The sequence below is a fragment of the Zea mays genome, chromosome 4, assembly GCF_902167145.1.
Source record: "Zea mays cultivar B73 chromosome 4, Zm-B73-REFERENCE-NAM-5.0, whole genome shotgun sequence".
In the NCBI taxonomy this organism is placed as follows: Eukaryota; Viridiplantae; Streptophyta; class Magnoliopsida; order Poales; family Poaceae; genus Zea; species Zea mays.
This window is the reverse complement of record NC_050099.1, coordinates 189,003,344-189,021,551: the sequence shown is the minus strand read 5'-3', so window position 1 is coordinate 189,021,551 and position 18,208 is coordinate 189,003,344. Positions and strand designations below refer to the sequence as shown.

The 18,208-nt window shown below is 43.2% G+C and overlaps 2 protein-coding genes across 8 annotated transcripts; both read right to left on the bottom strand.

The window, feature by feature from the left end:
* Positions 1-4,419: 4,419 nt before the first annotated feature.
* On the bottom strand, positions 4,420-10,689 carry LOC100383899 (uncharacterized). Of its 7 annotated transcripts, none has more exons than XM_008679434.4 (10): positions 10,394-10,689; positions 9,959-10,130; positions 8,444-8,556; positions 8,239-8,370; positions 7,302-7,510; positions 6,272-6,415; positions 5,898-6,112; positions 5,566-5,824; positions 4,862-5,015; positions 4,435-4,757 (listed from the first exon to the last, which is right to left on the bottom strand). In XM_008679434.4, exons 2-9 carry the CDS (start codon positions 10,117-10,119, stop codon positions 4,887-4,889), a joined length of 1,362 nt encoding a protein of 453 aa, XP_008677656.1. In that variant the 5' UTR covers positions 10,120-10,130; positions 10,394-10,689; the 3' UTR covers positions 4,435-4,757; positions 4,862-4,886.
* Positions 10,690-13,743: 3,054 nt separating this feature from the next.
* On the bottom strand, positions 13,744-14,753 carry LOC103654274 (uncharacterized). Its single transcript, XM_020552260.2, has 4 exons — positions 14,413-14,753; positions 14,184-14,327; positions 13,971-14,098; positions 13,744-13,882 (listed from the first exon to the last, which is right to left on the bottom strand). The coding sequence occupies exons 1-4, from the start codon at positions 14,560-14,562 to the stop codon at positions 13,744-13,746; spliced, it is 561 nt and encodes a 186-aa protein (XP_020407849.1). The 5' UTR covers positions 14,563-14,753.
* Between the last annotated feature and the right edge of the window lie 3,455 nt (positions 14,754-18,208).

Sequence of the window (18,208 nt, the reverse complement as noted above, 5' to 3'; positions counted from 1 at the left end):
TAGGACCAAAATCAAACTGGGCAACAACAGGTTCATCGTCGCCGATAATAGTACAATCGGCGGAAAATGTAATAATATTTACATCCATACCTGGGCGTTCTGGAGAAGCCTCGTAGTCGACCAGGTCTTCTCCCAGTAGGTCGTCCTCCTCCATTGATGTTGTCGTGTCGTTGGAGGCTTCCTGGTGAACGGCGGACGGTCCGCGTGCGGGGGCCAGACGGTTCGCGCCTGGTACATGTTGTCTAGACGCTTCCTGGTGAAGGCCGGACGGTCCGCGCGCAGAGGCCGGACGGTCCGCGCCTGGTGTAGATTGACCAGACGCTTCCTGGTGAAGGACGGACGATCCGCGCGCAGAAGCCGGACGGTCCGCGCCTGGTGCAGATTGTCCAGCCTTGCTGGTCGTGATATCTGCCATACCTGCAAGGTGTTGCGCAGGTGTTGTTTGATTTTCCATTTCTGTGGCTGTTTGTTTTTCCTCAACGGCCTTTGGTCTCCATTTCTTTTGCGGTGGCGGGTATAGTGGATGTGTGTCATTGAATATCTTTTCCGCCTCTTTCTCCTGGCTCTCCTTTACTCTTAGGCGCTGTAATTTTCTCTTTTGGGACCGTGTCAGTCCCGCTGGGCACCATCGAGGCATGGAGTATTTTGGATCGGCTGTTTTGATAGTGACCGTATCCTTTTTGGTTGTGTTGGCCGATTCACCAAAAATCATCGGCCCTTTATTGTTTCCCTGTATGACAACATCTGCAGTGCCTATTTTGATGATGTCCTTTTTTGTTGTTCTTTGAGTTTCTACAGGCATATGCCCCCTGCCGGATTGGTCGGCCTAGGAGGCCGAGTAGTCCGACAATCTTGTTGGGCCTGTGCCTGGTGACCGGATTCAGCAGCGCTCAATCGGTCTTGTACTGGCGGCGCCAACCTGTCAAAAACGGATGTTTGGGGTGCCCCCCAGGCGGGGTACTGTGGCATGCAAATGGATATGGTGGCATGCCCCATATTTGATTTGGAACATATGGTGGAGGTAAGTATGTGTATGGATATGGCATAGATGGATAAGGGGGTGGAGGTGTCCATGTCGGCATGTTAGGTCTCAATTGTACAATAGGACCTTTCATTTCTTCCGATTGGTGAGGTGGTCCAATCGGCCTGACCTGACGTTGCTCATGAATGGGTGAGCGGGGTCGCTTTGGTGGCCGGTCACTGGGGCCGGCCTTCTTTTTAACGTATTTAGAAAGCAATTGATCGAAAGTCGGGCCAGGCTTGATCAGCCGACCAGCTGCTTTAAATGTATTTGTTTTCCACGTACATATCTCTGGTCGTCGTGGTTTGAAGGTACGTGGCCGCTGCGAGTCCTGAGCATGGCCGGACCGTCCGCTGGAGTCCTCCGGACCGTCCGGAGAAGCGTCGGACCGTCCGCGCCTGGATGGCGGACTGTCCGTGATGCGCAGCACGGGTTCCTGCAACTGTCTCCCTGTCTGCGCTTGCCCCCTAGTGCTAGAGGCTGTGATGGTCACCTTCAGGGTCTCCCCTCCATCGGGAGTCTTCTCGGCCACCACTTTCCTGCAAGAAACTTTACAATCCCCATCGGCCTTTTTAGCATTGCCGATGATTGTTTCCTTGCCTTTGCCTTTATCGGCTGTATTTGGCCGAACCAGGACTTTCTTGCCCTCGAAGTCAATCATGTTCATCGGAAAGGGCTCTGTATCCACCTGCATTTCCTGAAATTTCAATCGTCCTTCGTTAATGGCCGATTGAATCTGTCGCCGAAATACATTACAATCATTAGTGGCATGAGAAAATGAGTTATGCCACTTGCAGTACGCACGACGTTTTAGCTCGTCGGCGGATGGAACAGTGTGATTTATTTTAATATTGCCATTTTTGAGTAATTCGTCAAATATTTTATCACACTTACCAACATTAAACGTAAACTTAACCTCCTCTTGTCGTTTCTTTTGAACCGGCTGTAAGGAGGAACAAGCCGAAGATTTGGTCTGTTTTGGCCAAACCATTTCAGCAGCGTACACTTCTGCTGATTCGTCATCTGAGCTACTTTGGTCGCATTCTACTATATGTACGTTGTGACACATTGTTTTAGCAGTTTCTTTGCTCCGGCTTTCGCAAGCCAAAGCTCTCTGGTGTAACTGTGCTAGTGTAAAAAATTGGATGCCTTCTAATCTTTCTTTTAAATAATATCGTAGACCATTAAAGGCTAATCCTACTAACTGTTTTTCTGCTAAATGAATTTGAAAGCATCGGTTTCTTGTATCTCGGAATCTCCGGATGTAATCATTAACCGATTCATCTTTTGTCTGTCGCAACGACACTAAATCTACCAAATCCAACTCATAGTCACCGGAGAAAAAATGATCATGAAATTTTTGTTCTAGATCCCCCATGATGAAATGGAATTAGGAGGTAAAGTGGCATACCATGCAAACACGGTTCCTATTAGAGATAATGAAAATAAACGCACGCGAAATGCCTCTGTGTCGGCCAATTCTCCCAATTGTGCTAAGAACTGGCCTATATGTTTGCGCGTGTTTTTCCCTTGATCACCCGAAAATTTTGCGAATTCGGGTATTCTAGTTCCCTGTGGGTACGGGTGGTGATCAAATCGGTTGTCATAAGGTTTCCGATATGATTGCCCCCCAGGGACCATGCTTACTCCGAGCTTATCTCGGAATGCCCTGGCTATTTCTTCCATCACTATATCAATGGCAGCCGGTGCAAGACCACCGGCTCTCTGGTCAAACATAGGTGGGGTTGGTTGTATGTTAGTATGTTGTCGTTCCCCCCATTGGTTTGAGCTACGTGGTGCATTTCCATTTGCCCTATATGGCTCATAGGTTTGATCGTTTCTTTCCGGCCTTCTAAGGTGGGGCCGGAAAGCTTTTCTGGGCTTTGGATCCTGAATTAATGGGCTGGTGCATTGCATAGTGTGATGGGAAGTGTTGCTGGGACGGGCGAGGATTTAGGTAATAATCCTCCTCAAAAGACTCATGCGCGGACTGTCCGGATACGTACCCGGACCGTCCGACTGGGTAGTTTGGGTTCTGTGTCATATGTGGTGGCTCGGGTGCGCGTCTGGGTACTTCATTAAAAATGGGCCCGGCCGTGACTGGCCCGGACATGTGCAGATCGGCTGTTTTGCTGCCGATTTGCGGTTGCTCAGGGTACGTGTCCATCGGCATCCCATAAAGGGGTGTGACTGGTCGTGGCAACCTACAGCCGATGTATTACGCATGTTACCCCCTAATTCTACCTCGTGTGATGGAAAATTTGCAATGCTAGATTTGTCAAATGCACGTGCTAATCTCCTATAGTCGTTTTGCATATCCCCTATGATGTTTTGCATTTATTCACGCTGTTTATCTACATAATTCTTAAGAGATTGCAGCTCGTTTGTATTACTTACATTAGGGATGTCTAGCGTGGGTCGCAGTGAAGCCGGATCTGTTGCCCGATGTCGGACGACCTTGTTGTTCCTGTCCACTTTGAAGTTGGCCAAGAACCTCGCTTTCGCCTCCTGGATCATCTGCTCCTTATGCTCCTCGAACTGGAGCTGTTCGTCAGCCGACAATGTATCCCAAGTCGGCTCTATGATGTTGCTTGGGGAAATATCAGAGCTATCCCTTGAACCGGCCATTGAGGGCCGATTTGATAGGTCTAAATATGTTGTCCCCAGCGGAGTCGCCAAAAAGTATGTTGACGCCTTTTCGAAGCGCCAAATACTCAAGAAGAACCGGCGGCGGTGCTCTCTAGTCAGGCGCGGATGGTCCGCGGCACAGGGCCGGACGGTCCGTGACCTGGCGTGAGGCGGCAGTGTTCTCTGGTCAGGCGCGGACGGTCCACGGCACAGGGTCGGACGGTCCGCGACCTGGTGCAGGAGCTCAGGTTCCCTGCCTGACGGCCGGACGGTCCGCGCGTGCGCAGAGGCGGCAGAAGATCGCCGGCGGCGCCTGGATCTCGCTCCCGGGAGGGACCCGTCGGGGAGGAGAGATCCTAGGAGTTGTCTAGGCTCGGGCAGGCCGACCTAGACTCCTCTAATCGACGTAGAGTCGAGGAGAGGCGGAGAATTTAGGGATTGAGAGGCTAAACCTAAACTAGACTAGAACTACTCCTAGGATAAAATGTGAAATAGAAGTGTTTGATTCGATTGATGATTACAAATCGGCTGTAGACCTCTCTTTTTATAGAGGAGGGGGGCTGGACCCTTTACACGACTGGATTCCGAGCTAATTCCGCAAATCTAGCCAACAAACATAGCACAAAACTCGAAACCCTAAACTGTTCTGCGCATGCGCGGACCGTCCGGCCCACAGGCGCGGACTGTCCGGACCGCGGACCGTCCGGCCTCAGGGCCCGGACCGTCCGCCAGGCTCAAAACGGTGCTCAACAATGGGTGAAAATGCGATGAATGACAGCAAAAAAAAACATCTGCAAATTTTGCCGGTGACACATTGAAACAGCGCCAGCTCTATTTAATACTGCTGACGACATCTGACGGCGAAATTGCCTACATAGCGCACATTGGTGGGGAACCACATTACATATTTAACAGGTAGGGATAAACCAAAAGAACACAAGGCGATGGTCACCCTGCGTGGTTCTCGTATGGGTTCTCACATGTTTTTGTTACATACTGAATGCTACTAGCAATTTTTTATGCTGATCTGAATTCTTGCAATGACAGCCTCATGGTCAGCATTTTTTTGTACTATACTTGAACATACAACAGCTTTGAACAGTATCAACTGTAAGGAAAAGATAAACTTGTTAGCAAAACACATCATACATACCAAAGGGCAAAGTAGTTCGGTGAAAGATATTAGCGAGGATGAGAGGTTAGGGAGGATACCATGTGTCAGTTTTAACCCAAAAGTTCAGAAGTCATATTTCGTCCGGCCACTTCTCAAGATTAGGCATAGCATATCAGACAGCTTAGAGGTTGAGCTGTAGAAATTCCATGCCTCAAGCATCAATCGCTTTCTGGAACCTTTGAAATGAACAACCTGAAAATGGTACAAGAATTACTCTGGATGTCACAGTAAATAGAAAGCATATACAACAATGTTACACAACATGCACATTTATTGAATTAGTATGATCCATATTTGCATGCTGACAAAGTGATCATCAATCGGAGCGGAGCATAGCTTATAACAAAAGAAAACATCATGGATCCACAATGCATGGCATTATCACAGTATCTAGAAATTTATTTGATTTTTTTTCCGAAAACGCAGGAGAGCTGCGTATCATTATATTAAGAGAAAAAAGGTGAGGATAGAAACCTCATACAAAGCCAAAACAAAACCCACACACCCACACACACTCTAGGATAGCTAGAAATTTATTTGAATTATAAATGACACATGCGAGAAAGGGTAGCGGTGAACCAATCTTCCTCGTTTTTACATCTATGTTAGCACCATGCATTCATGTGTAAGAAGCCTGCAGAATACTATTTTCTATTAACACTAGGCCATAATTTATTTCCATGAAGGAAAAGAGCAAAACACTGACCAATTAAGTTCTTTACAAGTAAGAAAAATGTTATACCTTAACATCCAAGGGTACACCATGAAACTGTCCAGCACCCTCAGGCGGGGTCCAATTATAAACAGCACAAGGCAAGAAGAGAACAGATGTTCCATTAACTTCACCAGTAAATGCTTCATTCTTAGAAAATTTTCCGAAAGCCGATGGTAGATGAGACTTGACAACCCATGCAAGTGCTAATTGGTCACCAAGCATACGAGAAGCCTTCATATATCTTAAACTGTAAGTTCCAAGGACTTGTTTCAAGAATTCCACAGCGCTGAAAAAACAGAGTTTATTTTGAAGTTTGCTGGTTGTGTATAATACGATCTATTCAATAGCTGTCAACTTACTTAGTGATGCCATCCCTGGTTCCCCTTACCGCAACAAACCCAGAATTCAACGGTTGCCCTTTGTTATTACGAAAAGTAACAGCCAGATGAAAATGAGGATATTTTTTGAATATATGTCCAAGATCACCAACCACTGCTATATCGGAATCAGTTAAAACAAAATGATTCAACCTCTCCATCCTATCAAATTCCACAAGCTTTTGCTCCAGAAATGCCTGGATATGAGGATAAGATAGATAAATATAATTCTTGCAGTTGAAAATAATGCATAAAGATGACGATAACAGTAATACATGAATCACATAAGTAATTTTGAGAAAGCATATGCACAAAATTTAATGATCTAAATGAAGCCGAATAGCCGATGGACTTACAATGTATGTCTTTATTCTCTGAAGCATCAAATTTCCTCGAGAATAGTTTCCTTCAACTGGCAATAGTGTAGCAGTCCCTTGATTTACTGAAATTTTTGAACCAGGATCAGTCAATATGATCAAGTCGCTTCTTGGCATTGATACCTGCAGGGTTCTACAGATATGATCAGGTAATAAACAACTCATGTCACAACTGTTGTTTTAAATAATGTAGCACACTGTATATTTTAAACTTCAAATAAGATGCAAAAGGGATATTTGTTATGGAGCATAGGTCACAACATCATGAACTCATAATCATTTCTAGAAAGGGTTATGATAGTGATGTTGGCATCCACATTCATTACATTACTTTCATGTTTTCCTACCACACAAAAAGGATAACAACCTCAACAATAGAAAGAAAGTACCAATTCTTTAGTAACTCCATAGCAACCACTCCCAACATGCAATAAGGCTATCTCCAGCAACGTCCTCTAAATTTCATCCTCTAAAAGAATATTCTCTGTCCTTTACAGACTACTCTAAAAGATTTCGTACTCTATATCTTTACTCTCTCCAGCAGTGTCATCTATATCTCATCCTCTATATTAAATAATCAATTAAAATCGCTATGCCAATGTCACCTCCACGTGGGTCCCTTATTTGTCTGGAGCCTGCGAAGAGCTATAGAGGAGCCTCCAAATGTAGAGGTCGTGGCGAGACTCCTGTATTTTACAGGTTCATTTAGCTTTTTCTCTGCTGGAGGCAAAAAGGTGCAAGTGAAACGCTATATTTAGGGTACAGGACCATTTACGGGTTGTTGCTGGAGTAAGCCTAATGCAAAACTTGGAACATCTTAGTTGAAATGCCGGATATGCTATCATAAATATAGGGATGGAACTAGAAATTCAACTGTAAGTCAAATATATGGGGTTCCTTGCAATCTATCATTCACAAGAGATAATTATTCAAGCCATCAAAATGTTAGTGTTAAACTTGCAACCAGTAAACAAAAGCCACATAAACTTAATAAAAAATGAAGAGGTACCTTTATGAAACTGATGAAAGTGTTCAGAATGGCCATGGATCTTTCTATTTTGCTATAAGAACTGTTTCCAACAGTTACAGAATCAGATGGAACATTGTCATCTCCAGCTGAGACAGAATTGTAGGTTGTGAATACAGTAGCAAAAGAAACATGTTCTCCAGAATAGTTCTCTTCACTTGATATGCCAATCTTGTTCAGAGCTCTAAGTCCTGAACAATGTGAGAGAAACACCATCAGTCATATGAACTCAATCACCAGGTTACATTGTGCCAACAAGGAGATACTGATTTGAGAAAGACAAAATGCACTCTACAATTATCAAGTTAAGATTACAGAACATCATCAGTAACTATAAGCAAATTAACAACTGTTTAAGATCTAAGTGGAACATCATTACATTAAGATTCTAGATTATCTAAAACACGCTGTTCAAGCAATGCATTACAGAAATTATTTTACTGCTCCTGATGGACTGATTTTTGCAAAAAACAACATTCGTATACTGATTTTGCCCTATGCATGTCACAGAAAAACAGAGGCTTCCAGTTTTTTAGGCAGTAAATCCAGCTCAACAATATCCAATATTACAATGGAAGAGCCACAATGGAGAATGAGCATGCAATCATGCCCCCATCATTTTCTCTCAGAAAGATAAATATTACCGTGTGATGGCATAGTAAAACGATTCCAGTGCACGATGAATAAACGAGCTCACTTTCAAAACTTTATTAGTTGGACATGGACTATCAAATGTTAAATTTGTACCCTCAGCACAAAACATTCCACTGCCACAATGGCATTGGTAACGGTTGCTGCATTTTCAAAGCAATCCTCCGTACCTAGACAGCCCGAAATGTCTCGAACTAAGATCTAAGCAGCTTCCATAAAGATCAGTAAATTCAGCATGGATGGAGCTTGCCAAAGCGAGAGTACTAACCTCGGCACTGTAGGCGGTCGGGGCGGTCCTGTCCGGCGGCGGGGCCGAGCACGAGATGGTCAGGCCGCTTCGGCGCGGTTGGGGGTGGCAGGCACACACCCTTTTCTGGAGCCCAGGGTTGCAGCCTGGACACTGGAGTGGATTGGATCGTCAGGGGGGCGTTTATTGCGAGGGGAACTGGACGAGAAAAAGGAGAGATTCGTACCAGAGTAGATGAGCGGGACAAGGAAGAGAAGCAGCGTGCCCCGACGTAGGGCACGGATTTGAGGCCTCGGGACCGCCATATAGGGGCGAAGAGGCGGCAGCGGAGCCCCGGTCCTGTCGGGGAATGAAATAGCGTCGGCTTCGCGCGACAACGGGGTGACCGGAGGGCAAATGATAAGCACTAGAAACTTGCCCGCGCTTTTAACATTATGATCAAATAGATGCTTTGATGAATATAGATAATAAGCAAAGCGATATAGCAGGTCTGTATAAACAGTTGGCAATAGATTAGATAAGTTTATAGCATTGGAAATTTGGAATATAAGAATGTAAAGCAGCAATCATGCTGCAGCTTACAGATGACAGATTAACAATATGATCAGCAATCATGTATATGTTTGTAGCAACATGGTTAGAATGTAAAGCACCAAGTATGGAGGGTTATACATTCTTATACATGATAGATTAACAACATGATCAGCAAGTATGCATATGTTTGTAGCATTGAAAAGTCGGAATATACAAACGTAGGACGATGGCCATATTAGATATTATATTACAATGGGTCGCAAACCAAAAGTACCTGACAATGTATTAGTCATATATACACATTTGTTGAAGCATCAAACTATCGGTCCTAAAGACTGTAAAAGATGGCAATTAGAAATCTAGAGATATGCCTTTTTGAGTACCTAGTTTGATTCTGCATAAAACATATATGCATCATGCATCAAAAGAGAGTTCAGAGGGACTTTGTCAGCAAAACGCGCTATACAGCTGATTACACCAAAGTTTACAAAAGATAGTGTGTTAAAAGTTCACAGCTGATTACGCCAAAGTTTACAGCTGAGGGGTAGCATGTAAGGTATGTGAATGTAGCTATAATGCATTGGTAGTAGCCGAGTATATTTATGTATGCATAGGTACAGGTATTTAGAAGTAGGCAAAATAGGAGTACTCAGTAAACAATCACAATACAAAAATAAATGAAGTTAAAGTAAGAGTTTGTTGTTTGCAAATTAAAGAAGTGACGATAATAGGAAACTAATGACGTCCTTATACATAAATAAGTATTCAGCATGTAAATGATGACATTTTTTGTTGACAGAGAAGAATGATATTATGTTGTATACTTGTATTCATTTGGAGAAAAGTGTACCTGTTTTTTGTCAGAAGTTGCACTTTTGTCAATTGATTTGCAACAATGGCAGTTACTAAGAGGAAGGTTATTAAAATGACGAAAACGTTGAAACGCTCAAACGCTCATGGGTGGAGTTTTGACTTTTAAACGTTTTAAACAAAGTTTAAGCGTACTTTTAAACAACATAGGAAAATTTCAATATATCATAATTTCAGACAATAACATAAAGTCAAATACCAAACAACCAACATAAGTTCAGTCATTCCCCCTCTAATTTACTCTACAAATATGTAATGCATATGCTCAAAACATCAAATCCTTCAACAGGCGAGCAACAGGGCCCTTTGGAGGTATGTTGGTAGGCAGTAGGATTACCAGATTACCACCGGTAGTCCAGGAATGAACCAGTAGAGGATTGTGCTATCGTGTGCTGTCCAGGAATCAACTCCTTCAACACGCGTGTGCAGACTGCACAGGAGATCAAACGACGTTGCAGAGGAGCAGTGGACGACACCAGCAAAGGAGCAGTGGACCATACGGTAGTGGTCTAGGATTTTGAGGCTGGGTATTAGAGATGTATAAGTGTATTAAACCAAAATTCACAAACAAAAGACTAATGTTGCACGACATAAATATAACATAAGATTGAGCATGACCATAAATTAAATCAGGAAACTAAGTAGTTTAGGGATAACCCAAACTGTGGCACTAAGTGATTCACAAATTGCTACTCCTATTCCTTAAGAAATTGAATCTGATTTATAAAACAAAACTACGGAAGCAGAGAACTAGAAGTTCGGCCTGACTCACGTCACGCTGCTGCTGCTGCTGTCTGGCTGTAGACCGACACCAGGTCCCGACCGCCTGCCCCCCGCCGGTTGCCGCTGGCCGCCGGATCCCGGCTGCAGTGGCGGTTGCCCTGCCCGCCGCCGCCTGCCCCTGCAAGCTGCGGCCTGGCGCTGCGCTTTGCCGGTGCGCGGTAGGGTAGTGGCAAATGGGGCGTTGGTGCTTACGGGTCGGAACTATTGGTGGCCGGAGATGGGAACTTGGACGACAGAGACCAAAGCGCCAGCGGGTTTCTGGCGAAGACGAGTGGGGGAAGTGGCACGTTGGCCCGTGGAATGGAGGCCTGGTACTATTAGAAAACCCACCACAGGAATGTTCATGCTTGTCGACACGTTTAGTTTTTTTCCCACATCAATCACTTTGAATATTTTGAATTAGCCTTAAAAATGATGGCACGGTATAAAAAATGGTACAATTAAAATATGTCGTCGTGGTACAACCAGAGTGTGTCCTTGAATGCTTTTTTTGGCTTTTCCTTTTTAGTCGAGATATGTATAAATAAATGATTAATATAAGAATAAATAAGTCGTAGTTGCATAGCACCAAAACAATAGAGTATTTATCATGTCCATAAGAGTTCGGGGTGATTATTTTTTCTTTATCCAAGTTTTAATCATCATCAGAGAATAATTTTTGGCAAACATAATTGTTAACTTCGGATTAAAACGATTGTTGGACTGCTGTAGTTGCACTATATAAAGACAAAAAAATGTAAAAGTAGAAATCGGTACTAAATTAAAGCTAAGTGAACATGCTAGTGTCAGAGTTGTATAAGCCATGTATGGTTTGCTACTCTGTTCTATTGGATATTGATTTCGGATTGCTCCGAAGTCGCCCTTGTCAACACCCGTAGGGAGTATCAGATTTTAGCTAGCATCACAAAACAGACGCTTTTATAGTGCTTTTGGTCGTAGAGTCAATTATAATGGACTGACTCCATTATAGTTTTTGAGAATAGAGCCATTTTATTCTGTGTTTGATAAGTAGAATAGAGTCACTCTAGCTTTTGTTTGAATAAAGAGTACAATAGAGCGGATCTTCTCCGTTATTTGTTTGGTTGGAGAGTCATATGAGTGTAGAGGGAAGAAGAGGAAGGAGAACTCACGTTCGGTCGTTTTGATGGAGCGAGAGCATCGCAACTATTTATGATAAATTTTTATATGAAGACCGGACAAGAGTCACTCCGCTTGGAAATAAAACATCCAGAAAATATGAATGAAGTCATTCAATTCTTCATTTCTCAACTAACCATACCCTTAGATTAGTTTGACATTGACTCTCATATTTATTGGTGGTAACGAACTTTAAATTTTACACCGTAAAATCAAAAGATTTTGTTCTATTTTTATTTTATTTTAAAATAAATTAATTAAGGGCTGAAACAAATCTGAATCGTGATCTATTACTGTTCATACTCATATTTTATATCTTCTGAGGCACGAGATGGCTATGCGCCTTTAGATTAGTTTAGCACTGACTCGACGACTCGTAGCCGCTACATAGTCCCTCGTCAAGAATTTGGTGAGTTGCTAGTTGATGACGATGGTAATGATTGCAAAATTAATGAAAACAAAGTTTGAAAATATATACTCCCATTTTTTTGCATATATTATTGGCAACACGAAATTACTGAGCTCTAACAATGTACTAGTGCATGACGCGCGCACGCGCGCGATGTACATAGAGAATAGAGTAGGTATCATTTCCTGCTTTAACAAAATATTTGAACGAATTGATGTTAGATGCACTTGCACTTGAAGATAGTTTTGATAAAAAATCATAGCTAACAGTAAAGATTATTTCGGTGTATATGAATTAAGGCATACATAGATGATCAAGAGGTAAAAAGACCTTTCCACATATCAAGCTAAGAACAACGAAACATATTTTATAATCACTCAATAGCAAGAGACTTGAATAGATGCACACATTTTTTTTCGAAAAGCACAGGAGAACTGCGCCCCACTATATTAAAGAGGAAGAATACAAAGGCCGAAAGATGCCTAGGGTACATACACTCCTTACGGAGGCCAACAACAGGAGCACATGAAAATATCCATGAAGGATCCAACCACCCTAAATTATATGGCTTGGAGCAACCAGAAAGGATAACCCCTTGGCTCCTGCATCTTGCCATTTCTCGATTTCCTCATTGGCAGACTCCAGAAGAAGAGTGAGGTTGGAAGAAACTCCATCGAACACCACTCTGTTTCTATGCTTCCAGACCATCCAGGCTCCTAGGATAATAAGAGAGTCCAAGTCATCATTTGGAGGGCCCGAAACAATAGTTGAAGATCTCTCCCACCATTGTAGACAATTGGAATCCCCATATTGGGGGGCTAAGCTGTGCACACATTATCATAAACATAAAGATCCATAGTTCGCTTAAAACATTTCTAAACTTTTGGGAAAAGAAAAATAATTGTGATTCTATAAATAATACAAAAGTGAAGGGATATAATTTTTTAATAGTAAAACACACATATTTTATGGCGCATTTTTAAATTAAATAGAACAACCAATGGAGTAAAAATGTTCATATGTCGAGAGCAAGGGGAGAAAAAGAACGAAACATAAATTTAGAATTAAGATTGAAATATGTACCTATCTTAAAGTGAGATCTTTTTTGTCAGAGTTAATAGGATGAGTAGTAGGGCAGTAAATTCTTCCTATGATAGAGAGGTGACGGGAAACACTTCCTGTCAGTTTTCAATTGTTTCTGGTGGGAAAAATACTAATCTAAGTGTCATACCTTTTCTTTTTTAAAAGAACAAATGGTATAAACTTACCTATTTTGTATATATAAATAAAGAAATATAAATCTAGAGGATTGAAATACATACCTGTCTTCAAGTGATATATATTTTTGTCAATGTTAATAGAATGAGCATTAGAGTAGTAAACTATTCCTATGACAGAGAGGTGATGTAAAACAGTAGTTTTCAATCGTCTGCACTGGAAAAATACTAATGGAAGTGGCACACCTTTGGGAAAATAAAGAAAACAATTAGTACAACATTACCTATTTTATATGAGACTGTAACTCTTCAAAGTTTTTCTGCGGTGTAGAAGATGCTTCAAGTACAACACAAATAGTTTTAAAGAAGTCAGTCACCAGTAGTTACTATTAAAATAAAAAACATCAGAAAATGTTCATTAGACGGTGTTGTCCAAACATTTCTACCTCTTGAGCATGATATTATTCTAATTTGGAAGTGAAAAGGTTTTAAAGATACCTGAATGTACCATTTTATTTGGTTAGTTGTATCATAGGAAAGGAACCGAGGGTAAGAAAAACAAGAATTTTTTTCTCGTCATTTCATTAAGTTATACCAACTGCTACCAAGAGCACCACCTGAATAACTGTGCTCTCTGCTATACTGTCTCAAGAATTCCACATGCCAATCTTTCTCCATCTGCATAATCTGTTGCATTCTTCCATAGTTACCAGCTCTGCCACATAGCAAGACTAATAAATAATCAGAATTCCAGGCAAATGTTCATTTCAATAAGAACTGGCAAGAATTCGAGATTATTATACCCTGTTGATCTCATTGATTTCATGGCACCATCCATGTTTGTTGGATTAAAAACTTCTTGAAATAGGTCAGCCATAGTTTGCTGGTTCTCATCTTTGTTCACCAAACTCAAGTGGTTTTGAGTAGCATCCTATTCCAGGATAAAAGAAAAATCTGTTGAGTATTTCAATTTTCAAGTAAATAATGACTAATATAAAGTGTCTGTGTTACCATACTTCCTCCTCGCTAGATGTTCCGTCAATTACATGCTCTAAGGGGTCCTCACTATCAATACTCCTGTCTCCTAGAATAGCTATTGTTTTCTTCTCGGAAGAAAGGAACTTTGGCTTCCAATGTTTAGCTCTGGTGTGTTGGTGTGACTGCAATAAATTATTTACAATATTCAGAGGCAAGCTATCTTGTCTCATAACCCCAAATCATGAAATGACATCACAAGAAACAAACCAAAGATGTTGTCTCAACATAAGAACCACTTCTACCCTGTAGGTCTTCTAGAAGTTCTGCAACTGAAAATTTTGGTCTCTTGATCGAGCAGGGGAGCTCTGATGGCAGTTCTTCAGTTTGTCCATTGACATTTTCAAATGGTTCATCCATCAAAGCTTGTGAAGCTTTAGTTGGTGGCACTCCGGATGAAACATTCTGCTCCCTGATTGATATGCTTGGAGCATGTTGGTGCAACTAGATTAAAATATTCAGAAGTAATATAAGTGTTATGTAAGAACTCCGATATGAAAAAAGAATGCAAGACAATACACACCAAAGATGGTGTCCTGACAAAAGAACCACCCCTACGCGTCGAGTAGAGTGTGCGCGGTGGCTACTGACTGGAGGAGATTCGACGCCGAGAGTTCAACTGAATAGCTAGCTATGTGTCGAAATGCAACGCCAAAAATTGCCACGACAGCTGACCTTCTGAAAACTATACGATGGCATCAAGCACAAACAATAGTTTTTGAGGCAATTTCCCCTCCCATTATGAGTTTTCGTGGATGCTTCGGTTGGGGCAGCTGCTGCCTCTGTCCGCGGTTTTGCTCATCATGCGCGACAGCGGAGGTGGCATCGCACCTCGGGCTGCTCGGCATGGATCATGCCTTCTTCGGCGTGATCCCGACGGTAACCCGAGCCTGTGGCACAAGAGTATGTGCAACGCGCCGATGATGATGTCGGAGCTGCTCACGGGCGATGGCGGCGTAGATGTCCCGCAGCAGACACAAGCATGGCGGTCTAGAGCCTCGGTGGGCGAGATGGGGCGGGCGCGCGCGCCCTAGCTAGCTTGTCCCCGACCACACCCCGGCATGGGTTGCAGATCTACCGCGTACCGACGTTTGAGAGGGAGATAGGACTCCAGCCCGCGACGGCACGATGACAGCGATGGTGTTTGAGAAGGAGAAGGGATGGGGTTTGTGGCCGTGGCCCACTCGCGCGCTCCTCCCCCTCCTCCTCTGGCCAGGACGACGCTTGGAAGAGAATGCCGCCGCGGTGGGCTGCACGCTTCTCTAGCGGCGCCACCACATGATACGCGGCCGCGCTGGCCAACACGTGCTTGCACGGGCGCATGGGTCGGTGTCACACCCGGATTTAAGGAACAAAGCCGGGTGCATCTCATACATGCGCCAAGAAGACAACATATATAATAACAGAGTGTATAGAGATAAATGTCATAAAACATCAGAGTATTTATTACATAGCGGAAGACTTATTACAAAATAAAATAATGAATATAAAACGAACTAAGGATCGTCGGCGCAAATGTCGACTGAGAAACGCCACCTAGATCAGATCATACTCCTCGCCTTGTGGCTCCTCCTAAACCACTTGTTCTTCTCCTGTGGGGGGGTGTGAGACAGCAAGAGTGAGCTCACATACGTTCATCGCTCAACAAGTTGTGGGGAATAATGTGACATGAACTCACCAAAGGTGGGAGTTCATGAAGTGTAAGGCTGATCAATGAAATAAAGGCTGAAGCTGAGCATTGCTTTTAGAAGTTGGTCAAAATTTTATTAGCAGTTACTAAGTGTAAGTGGATACCAATCCATAGTAATAATAAATAAAAGTAATAGTGAAATAATCCCAGATGCAATGAAATGACAAATTGAGTTTAAGTTCCATAATTTAATCATGTGAGTGTCCAAGCCGCTCATGACCGTGAGCACGGCTAGTATACCAGTTTTACACTCTGCAGAGGTTGCGCATCTTTACCCACAAGTCGTGTTACCCATTTGCCACGGAGTTGATCAGACTCCATACACCTCAACCGAGGAAGCGAGGCAGGGTACCACTACGAGGCCTTTACAAAGTTCCACTAGCTTCAGACTACCCGCTACAGTTTATAGGAAGCTCCAGTGCGGGGTTCTTGCCTGACCGCCATCGCAGCAAAATCAACCCAAGGACCTCCCTACACTGACCACTCCCCTACTGCCCTTGCCCCTTTCGGGTAAGGCAGCCCTCCACTAGCTTTCCTAGTTAATCAGCCAAGGGCGTCCCATTAAACACTTGTGGTAGCACTGTTTTCCCGGGTGGTTCTCCATGTTCCCATTAACATAATGATCTTATCATGAACATAAAATAATGAACAGATAATAGAAAGTGTAATCATGAGTCATAAATATCTTTATACCCAAATCCACATAAAGCAATAGCATGTACTACCCAAAAATTTAGTAAAACCAATGGTGAAACAAGGTATAAAGATAGTCAAATCTAGGGTAACCTATTGGGTCCCAGCAAAATTAACCTATGCAGATCATTATGATTAATAAGAATATGAATGGGTAAAAGAAGTGATCAAGGGCACAACTTGCCTGGCACTTGAGATTCCAGGTACCCACTTGCTTTTCAGATGACACGTGTCCTCGCGCTAGTCGTAGCAATACAAACAAACATGGTATAGATAAAATTAACATCACACCAAACATAAGAACAAACTGAGTAATAATAATCTACGTGTTGCTACGAGACTAACGCAACTTGAACGGATCAAATCGGAGTTAAAACGAAGGAATTATGATTTTCTGAAGATTCTATGTGTTTTGTACAAGATTAAATGGGATATAAATTTTAATGTGACTTTCATGTGAAAACACAGGTACTATGTGATAAAAATAATATTATAGAATTATAGAAACTAAAATGAATTAATTTGGAGCTATAATAGATTTTCTATGAATTAAATAAATTCTAGCTATTATTTTCATATTAAAATCCATTTCTAAATTAATTTCTCTAATTTCACAATTCCGTGGACTGCGCCTCAATTTCTATACAAGACAGGGGCCACGACACAATTAAACCCAAGACTCAGAGTGCTACGCGATGGATCGCGGGTTAATTCCCAAATTCTTCGAGGACTCTTAAGTAAAATGTCCGGTCAAAAGGGGTACGGGACGATACCCACCGTCCGATCCACAGTCGACGCCCCAGATTAGATCGGCGTTAGTTATAAACCCGCACACATTACCGGCCGTTGGATCGTCCACCAATGTCGCAGATTCATTCGTTCATAACCCTACACCAGTAAGCAACGCAGGCCATCGGATCAACGATCGGTGGCCAAGATTTAAAATTACCCGGTTGACTCTAGACCGCTTACTTTTAGATCAACGCTCTAGATCGGTTCACTTGAAACGCTACCATGACTTAATCCTATTCCTCCGTTGAAGATCTGACGGTCACCGAGGCAACCCCTCTAACTTCTAATCATGGCCGTTCGCCAACAGATCTACGCACCGGTTGCTTCTCCTCCGCCCGACATCGGCCAGCGGCAGCACCCAGGGCCACCACGGCGGTGACCATGGCTGGGGCACGGCGCAGAACGCAATTAGCGGCACGGTGGTAATCTCCCACGAATTCTAGGGCCTAACCGATGCGGCAGAGTCGACGAATGCCATAAAAGTGTCACATACCTGCGACTGGTAGTGGACGGCTCCGACCATGACCACACACGGTGCGCCGCCAACCCACGAAGTCCGGCGAGAAATCAACCGAGCTTTGGTCGCCAAACCCGCACGGGAGCGCGCCAAACACACACGACGCCACCATGCGGACACCCGAGGCTGGTTGAGGGGTTCAGAGCGCCGGTGGTAGGGTTTTCCACGACGCGGCGGACATTAATCCTCTGCCCGGTCTGGAGTAATGCGCAGCACGTGGTGCTTGTGTAATTCACGGATGAGATAATGATATGCGGAGGCGGGGAAGGGTGCGGACCGATTTATACGCGCCCGAAGTCAAGAATTCTGCGCGA